The 9,823-nt window shown below is 36.3% G+C and overlaps 1 protein-coding gene across 2 annotated transcripts in view; it reads left to right on the plus strand.

Moving 5' to 3' along the window:
• The window catches only part of IGDCC4 (immunoglobulin superfamily DCC subclass member 4), a 92,276-nt gene that overhangs the window by 62,818 nt on the left and 19,635 nt on the right, over nucleotides 1-9,823 (plus strand). For both annotated transcript variants that reach the window (XM_072402620.1, XM_072402621.1), the window contains exon 13: nucleotides 9,066-9,246. In XM_072402620.1, the coding sequence (XP_072258721.1) occupies nucleotides 9,066-9,246 (181 nt within the window). The remainder of the gene's footprint in view (nucleotides 1-9,065; nucleotides 9,247-9,823) is intronic.

Raw genomic sequence — 9,823 nt, forward strand, 5'->3', positions numbered from 1 at the left:
AATAAAAGCACACTGAACAGGTAATACCTTTTCTTACCTCAACTTCTCACTCCTGCCTTTCACTGGCTGTCACATAAAAGTAATCTTCCTAGAGGAACTTGATCAGAAAATTAATTTATTGTAAGTAATATATTATATATTTGTTGCAAATGCTAATTTATGCTTCATGCTGATATATGTGATGTTTGTAACTGTATGTTACTAACCCCATTTAGTGTGTTGCATAAGGAGGAATGCAATACTGCTGTTAAGGCTTTGGAAGTTTTAACACTTATTCTGGAGGTGATCTTTGCTACTTAATATAGTTGCTGCTATCTCTGCTGATAGACAGGCAGTAAAAGCTGCAGATGGAGACTTGGATGATGAAGAAAAGTAGAATGTCTTACTTCTTAGTTTTCTGTAATCAGTTTGGTAGATGCCCTCTTTTCTGTACCTGTTCATAAATAATCACAGTATTTGTTTGCTTTTACGTTTAAATAACTTTTGTTGGACTAGGTTACCTCGGGGTAACAACAACAACAACAACAAAACAAGCTTTTACTCAATAGCAACCTCTTCCAGGAATAACAAATATAGTATATAGGTCTCGATCTTGGTAATGAAGCTTCTGTATCCTTGTTATGACATCTTCATTAGATAGATACAAGGGGCCTGATTTATTAAAGCTCTCTAAGGCTGGAGAGGATACACTTTCAACAGTGAATCTGGGTGATCCAGCAAACCTGAAACGGATCTGGTCCAGGATTGATTGCATTTGCTAACAAATAGCAAAAAATCCTTTCCAGGTTTCCTGGATCACCCAGCCTCACTGATGAAAGTGTATCCTCTCCAAGCTTGGAGAGCTTTATTAAATCAGGCCCAAGGTGTCACCCAGCAAACTTCAGTTTTGTGAATTGAAGGCCAAGCACATTATCTCCTTAAAGGTACAAAGCACATTATATTATACGTAACTATTGTCATTATGAATGCATCCTACCCTTAGAATATCAATGAAGTGTGGGCTTTCCTGGGATTAGTAGGGTATTGTGGGCAAGGGATTCCTTACATGTCTTATATGGCTGCCCCACTTTTTCCATGCACCTCAGTTGATTATCTGAAAACTGCCAAATTACAGGAATTATTTCTTTTTGCTCTGTCATGAGACATTAATATTTTGACTCAAAAATATGGAGGTAACCATAAACCAGTAGCGTATTTTAGTTATAAGTTGGATGCTGTTTTTATAACTTTCTATACTTACTGCAAAGATAGTGCTGGGAAATACATTTGTGTCATGGCTCCACATGCTGTGCACACAGTATTGCATGATCTTACCTCCAAACATATTTTACAAGCTAGACTCACCAAGTGTATTTTGGCTTTTCTGGTGCCAGGCTAACAGCTCACACCAATCTGATGGTTTGAATCCAGCTACATTAGGTTTTTTAGGTGTTGAAAAAAAACAAATGATGATACTGAACATAATTGCCCAGTAGCTGCTATACATTTAATCTACAGTACCTCCTAATTTTGTACAAAGTAAGCCAATCAGAAAATGTATACGTTATGTGGATGCCTCTGGACATATTCACCCCTAAGGAGGACCTGGCTATGGACATGCTGTTGTAAATTAAAATTATATCTTTTTTTGTTTCAAAGTTTCTATTAACATTTTTAAATAAAGTAAACAATAACATGACACAACAAATTTGCAAAGAATAATAATAAGTGACAATAATAAATAGAATAAAAATAGGAGAAAAAAAAAAGGGAGAGGGGGTGAAGGGGCGAATAGGGGGTTCAACACAAAAGAAAAAGAGCGCCAACCAGTAACCAAACATCAGTAGATTAAACATATGAGTTCAAATATAGTTCAACACAAAGTCCAAATACAGCAGGTGATGAAGTAGTTTTCCAATATTGACAATAAAAAATATAATACAGATAAGTGCAATAGTACAAAAAGAGCGTTATTTGCAGATTTAAAACTTGTGAGGTATGCAGGCATGTCAAGTTTAGAGTGAGATCATAAAGGTTGGTGGGTAGAGGTACCTTTTAGTCATTCACCCTCTTTGTAAACATTAAAAATTTAAATTTAGGAAAAAAAAATTAGGAGAAAAATAGGTAGGGGGGATAAGGAGTTAAGGGGTACACAAAGTGGGGGGTAGGGAAGGGTCGGTGTTCCCTGATTGAATTATACATGATTATAATCTAACCATGGGTCCCATATGTTGTAGAACTTGTTGGGATTGTTTTTAAGAGTATAGGTCAATTTGACATTGACCATTATCCAGTTAAGTTTGTTTTTGGTGAACTCAAGGGTAATAATAGTAGCTTTCCAATAGCAAACAATGGTAATCCGAGCAGCTAGCAGGATATAATAAATTAGTCTAGGTAACTGTTTTGGAGCTATATCCTCTAATTTTGAAAAAAGTTTTGCTATTTTCCTCGGGATGTTTACCTGGGTGACAGCATATTAGGTTGAAAATGTGGATCCAAAATCTCTGATTCCTAGGACATCCCCACCAAGCATGGAGTACAGTGCCGGTCTGACCACCGACCACCATCGAAAACAAAGAGGAGAGAAACCAGGACTGGCTTTATGGATCCTAACCAGGACCAGGTACCATCTCATCAAAACCTTATAATTGGCCTCTATTATCGAAGTCTTTAGAGATATTTTGGAAATGGACACTGATAGATCCTGCCATTTTTGCGCGCTTTGCTCCACCTCCGAGTCCCATTGTTTCATATAGGAAAGTTCCTTATCGTGTGAGAAGAGAGTGTTATATACTACTGATATCCTCCCTTTGGATTCAGGTATAAAACTGCAGTTTTTTCAAATCCCGTACTCTGGTAGGGTGGTTTCAACCCTTTAAGTTTATTTTGAATAAAGGACCTGATTTGTTGATAAGGAAAATTTCTGTATATGGAAGGGAGAGGCCTTGCCATCAAGAAAATTTTTGATTCTGAAAAATCCTTCGTTCCGCCGCCAAGAGAATTGGGACGGTTCACAAACTGGAGGAAATTCAGGATTATACCATAGGGGAGTAAGTGGAGGGAGTGCAAGTTTAAAATAAGTTTTTTGTCCATCTATTACTGAGAGAGCATATGAAAGTGAAGGACATAAAATTATATCTTGTATTCTGAAACATTAGATCTAGCTCAGAGTGCCTAATTATTTAATTTATTTGATGGTAAATCATTTGATTAAAGCATTTAAATTAGCAAAGGATAGTAGCAAAATCTTTTCCTAACTTCGATTGGTAAAATCCTAAATCTTGCCATATTAGAAAACTATTAGATAAAATCCAACTCCTGAAAGCTATATCTCAAATATCAGGCTCCTCGGAAAGTAAAGGATATCATTTCTGCAGAGATGAAAGTGCTGACTCTGCATAAATATAGGCTGTAGGAATAATAACAATTAAAGAAAGAGACAACATTTCCAATTCCTTACAGTGACTGGGGTGCTCCTAAGGAGGGTATTTGGATGTAAGATTGTGCAATCATCCAAGTTTATTTGTAATATTAGCAAATATAACTCATTCCGCCTCTTATCTCTCCAGTGGGAGAATGAATATGGAACCAGATAAATAGTAATATGTACCATGGTTTCCACAACATGCCACCACATTTTGCAAAAAAAATGTATATCTTGTATTAAACATAATCCTGAGATATTGGAGAATCTACATGTTCCAAAATACCTACAAAATGTGGTATATATGAATATGTGTAATTTTGTGCCGACATGTTTTTCTCATTGATTGAAGCATTGCCTGTTACTTGCTATAGCAGTGAACAAAGCTAAAAATTATATCTGAAATTGTATGTGGTTTTAGTCTGACTGATGTGATCAAATCTGCGCATAACAGCTATTTTACCGGGCAAGAATTTGATGAGGTTGCTTAAAGGATTGCAGATCCAGCAATATTTGCATGTACCTAACCATTTGCAGTTTTCTGGCAAGCTTGAAAGACCTAATAGGGTCTTGAAAAATAAATTAGCTAAGCTCTGTGAACGGAGAAAATTAACTTGGTTCCTGGCTTTAAAACTTTGCATTATTGTCTGTTGGACATACACCCAATGGTCTACATAAATTATCTACTATTATATACTGTTTGGCAGACTGCCTGTCACAGGTTTGTTTTGTCTCCAGTAGTTTCAGGGATGTCAGGTCTTTTTTATAGACTAAGCCAGTTGCATAAACAGTTTACAGATTTGCATGGGAAAGTGTTTCTTCTTTATCAAATCCAGAGGACACTGCAATGATTTATAGAGCCCGATTTATTAAAACTCTCCAAAGCTTGAGAGAATGTTCTTTCCACAGTACAGCTGGGTGATCCAGAGCTTTCGCCAAAGTAATTTGCTAGCAAATGTCCTTCTTACTGGACCAGATCGATTCCAGGTTTGCTGGATCACCCACCTTCACTGATGAAAGTGTATCCTCACCAGCCTTGGAGAGCTTTAATAAATCAGGCCCATTTACTCTAACCTGGTGATTGGATGGTGGGTAGGACATTTGTGAGGAAACATTTGCAACCAAGGTACAACCGATGTTCTCTCCAGGTTTTACTTTCTATCCCAAAATTTGTGCAACCAATGAGAAGAACAGGTAGAATCATGCTTTCCACTGCAAAAAGAAAACCACTCCTGTAGAATATAGGGATAAGCGCCATTACTCATCTGAAGACATCGTCCCAGTCCTACAAGCTTGATGTGGAGATCTCTGTTTAAGGGTTGAGGTCACAATAATCCCCCTTAAATAACTAACGGTCTCAATTTAGGCTTTTTCAACTCTGAGCAAGAAGAGGATGAGATAAGAAGTCCAGCACGTGGCTTGTTTTCCATTGAATACATCATATGTGGAATGTAAAATAACTGTGCCATCTGCACTAATTCATTATTAAACATTTAAATGTAACTGATTGTTGAGCGTGTAGCAAGAATCCCACTATTTGCAGAGGAGTTTCTTAAATAAGGGTACCCATAAGAAGAGCAAATGTTGGAAATGCAAGATTTGATGAAGCAGGTTCCCACTTTTAAGTGTCTGGTTGAGAAGAAATAATTGATCCTTCTCCCAGAAGTTAAAAATAACTGCGATCAACGTAGTTATAGCCTTTCAAGTTTTCTGCCATTCCCCAACCAGATGCTCAAGGATCAGAGGAAAAGATATTCACACAAGCTAACTGTCTAAAGTTATGTGCCCCTTGTAGGATTTGCCGAGTAGGGACCTCTTTGATTGGTCCAGATGGTCTATTTCTGTATGATTCCTTCCAGCTGGCTGTTGAGGGTCTATAGCCAAGCAATAATAATATGAATCTATTTGTGGATTTGAACAGAATGGATCTCTCAATCAACCTAAGGAGATTTTAGCCCCTGGTGGAAAATTGAAGATTTATTATGAATATTTTCTTTTTGCCTAATATTTTTTTCCCCCACTTCTTTAGACACTTAAATATGAGTGCAGTGTGGTTAGATTCCACTCGTATTTTTAGATAATCATCTGAAGTTTAAACTCCTCTGGAAATTTGTAAAATATATAAGAAAGGGGAAGAGAGGAAATTTTTGGCTAAAAATATTAGCATTGAGTGAATCTACATTAGGGAGAGAAGGAAATGAAGATAAATATTTTTCCTTCTATACCCCACATCCCTGTAAGGTACAATATTTTAAAGAAAAGAAAAAGGAAAACCTTTTTGCCAAAGCAATGGAACTTTTTTGGTTTATAGAAATACTTACAAAACTCCAATTTAACAATAAAAACTTCTACAGATTTTTATTTCTACCGTTATATAATTAAAAACATAGTACACTTGTAACAGTGTTTCTTTCTGGAGTACAGTCATTAGATGTTCACTATTTTTACACTTTAACTGTCCTTGACGTGTTTCCCCACAGGGGCTTTCTCAGAAGGACACGTTTATGGTGGAAACATCAATCTCTGTACATTTATCCAGATTTTATCCTTGAAACTTCTTTCATCTTTATTAGAAACATACAGATATGGGACCAAAAACAAAACCTTTTTGTAGCTGTGCGACCCTTTTTATTTCAGACCTGATTGTTGAGCTGTTCTTACATGATTTGCACAGGTGTATCACATATGTACAGGTGTATCACAGGTGTATAAGTCCAAGCACTTTTCTGTTGTTTAAATATCCACTAGCAGGGTCCTGCAGACAGCTCTCATAATGAATAAAGGCTAAATATATTAAAGTGTTTTTCAACAAAGAAATACCATCTAAACATCAATACATGGATACATTAATTTAGTTAAGTTTGCCAACTCCCATTAGACGTCATGGGGTTGGGGTATCCAAACTAGACAGCGAGTAACTACTTAGGTGTAAATCCCTGGCTGTCATTATTCTATACACTTCTTATCCCAGTCATTATCTTCAACCTTGGGAACATGTTTTTGTTCACTGGCTCATGCCTTGCTATTCACATGGAACAGCCTCCTCCTCTATTGTCAATCTAATATCTTTGCAATATATTCATGATCTTTTTTGCACCAGCCAAACTTATCAGACTTTTCCCTTTCACACCTATATATACCCAATGGGCACCAATTTATCCACATCTATATATCACTGAAGAAGCCAATAGGCGAAACGCGTCGGGCTACAAGACGTTTCATAACCTTTCAGCTAAAACGCTCTTTGATTTAAGTAGTTACTCGCTGTCTAGTTGGATTCCCCAACCCCATGACTTCTAATGGGAGTTGGCCAACCCATACTAAAATAATGTGTCCATGTTTTGATGTTTCTATGTTTTTTTTTGTTTTTTTTTTAATACACTTCAATATGTTTAGCTCAAAAAAATCTCCTCTCTTGTCCTTGCTTTTATATTTAGACACTTAACCCAATTTACTATACTGCTATTTTATTCATATGGGAAAATAGCTATATTTAGATTTATGAACTTAGATATCATTTGTATTATATGGAGAATAATACAAGCTATACATATTAGATAGAACTTGATGATTGAATATTTCATGCCACACTCGGATTGGAAACATGCTTATAACTCAAGAAGGTTTAATATTATTTGAAAAAGAAAAGGTCTTGGCCTGGTTAAGTTAGGTGGAGATATAAATATTTTAACTAAGCTTAATGAATAATGAGAAATTATGAAAACATTAAATAGGATCATAATTGGAACAAGAGAAGATATGGTGTTTTATTGGCTGAGGTATCTCACATGAGGAAAGTTGTGCCTTAATGCTGACTAGCTTGATGGCTGCAAGGGTTGCATTATCAAAGGCTTGGAAAAGGAGGGATATCCTTATGGAACTAATATCTATAAAATTAACGTGGATTTTGGTCAATGACAAACTCACCAGCATCTTGAGTGATAAAATGGACAAGTTTCACCAAACTTGGGAACCCTGGAAATCATACAAACTGGTGTAATACACTTTAAGGCTTACTAAGGTCTTAACCTATACCCACATATTTTACTTTGACAGTCTCCAACCCCCTTTCCTTCCTCCCTTCCCCTTTTTTCATATCTGGAATTGTTCTTTTCTATGGCTTTCTGTCTTCAATGTTTTGGTAATTTAAATTTTTGATTGAAGCTTCCTTCCAGGATCTATGCTTGTCTTTAGTCATTTTACAGAGAACTACCTAACCTAACCTACCTTAAACAAGTGTCTCGAAAGGACACTTATGCTACTTTGGACTTATGTCTTGTTGTTGTATGATTTATTTGTACAAAAAATAATTTTTCTTTTATGTTTTTGTTATTTCTATTTTTAAAAATCAATAAAAATATTGAAATACAAAACTGAATAGCAAAGGATCTCCTACTAGCCTTCTAAAGTGGGGTTAGTACTGAATGGTGCACATACTGTAGGTTACTGACAGTGAGGACTAAAAAAAATGGCTTTGCCAAAGGAACCTTAGAATCTGGAGAAGATTTCACCCATTTTAATGAATGGGCAGTATAGGAACTTGGGTATTATCATTTTTATCTGGCTGTGTGTATTGTTTTTATAATAATGTTATACAGGTAGTCCCCGGGTTACATACGAGATAGGGACTATAGATTTGTTCTTAAGTTGAATTTGTTGGAAGTTGGAAGTTGGAACAGGTACATTATTTTAATAAATGCAATTAGGACAGATGTTTGTCTCTACATATTATTAGGCAGTATGGTGTCAGTTACTGTATAAAATCCTCACTGTGAAATAATCACAAACAAAGCAAAAAAAAAGCAAAAAACTTTATGGAGCCTAGACAAAAGACAATCATTAACTTCTGGAGCAAGCTGTGCTTTGATATGCAAAAAGAAACAACTGCAGAGTTTGTCCTGGTCATTAAAGAGTTAAGAGATGTTGCAGAAAAGCTCAGTTCTTAAGATCACCTAGCAAAAGATTTCTTCTGCAAGTCATGCAAACCGCCCCCTTCCCCCATCCAGCCTCTGTCCTGTACACAAGCCAGCAGGGAAGCCCCGTTTGTATCTAGGAATCGTCAATATGTCAGATGTCCCTAGCTCGGGGACTACCTGTATTTATATTTTTGTAATGTGGTTGTTAAATGAGAAAATCAGCACATATCATTTAATAAATGAAGTCAGTGTAGGAACAAAGAGGAGCTATAACAAAGAAAAACACGGAGAATTATTCTAATTCTATCTTGTATTGCAGAATCCATTTTGTCCCAAAATGTTCATAACGTAAACTTGTTTCAGCTAAAGAATCTTGGCATAAACAGTCATAAGTTGTTTGTGTCATCCTGACATGATCTTTGTGCCAAAAATGTGTTCAAGTGTTTCTTGGAAATTGTGTAATCTATGTACATGTTCACAAATGTGTTAACAAAATACTTACAATAACTACTTGCAGATGCTCTACAACTTCCTTGCAAGTACCAGTTGGGTGTTATTCCTCGATGTTGGTTCACATTTAACCTGCTTTGTATTCCCAAATGAAATTTTGTATTCTCAGATCAACTGTTTATATAATTTTTGTCCCACATGTCCTATGATAGTGTTACAAAGCAGCAGTTTAAAATGAATCATTTTCACCCATAGTTAAGATTTTTCTTTAATCTGACTATCTTTTTATTTTGCAGATTTTAAATCCCAGCGGATCCCTCCCCTGCCACCCAGCCATATCCAGGTGGAACCTAACAGCTCCACCTCTGTATGGGTGAAATGGAGGAAGCCTATTATAAGCAGTAGAATTGTGAATTATACTGTACGTTCTGGGCCTTGGGGAGCCAAGAATGCCTCACTGTTCACCTATCACAGCAGGTAAGGCGGAGAACCTCCTTAATGATCACATATTGCTTGTAGATAGAAAAAACTGTCATTCCTAATGAGAAAAGATCCTCTGCCTGCTGTAACCTGATTAGCATTCACCAGAAGCTGCTGCAGTTTATTTCCTACGACAGAAACACAATTGTTTTGTCTTGAACACACCACTGTAAAAAGATATTAGCTGCAGTCCTCGTGTGCTCTTTCTGTATCAGCAGGGGCCCTCAGGAGCGATCAGTTCTCCCAGGGACATGGTGCAAACATGTGTTCTGTAAATATAACCGATCACACAACACTCATCACACCCCGGCATAGAATAGAATCACCATGGGGTTTTCATACAGTATCCAATATTGTCAATTCACTAAAATTCAATATTCCTGAGTATTATTTGATCAGTTATCGATCCATAAATTAAGTTTTTTTGCACACGCCTGCTGAGTTTACACTGTATATTATTGATTTTTACATACTTTGTGATGATAAAGATTATCATAGGGGTTTTATACTACATTTAGCTTCTGGCTGAGGTTATCGGTGAATTTCTATAAAGCAGTGTTTCTCAAACTTTTTA

This window comes from Pyxicephalus adspersus, chromosome 2 (assembly GCF_032062135.1).
Source record: "Pyxicephalus adspersus chromosome 2, UCB_Pads_2.0, whole genome shotgun sequence".
Lineage (NCBI taxonomy): Eukaryota > Metazoa > Chordata > Amphibia > Anura > Pyxicephalidae > Pyxicephalus > Pyxicephalus adspersus.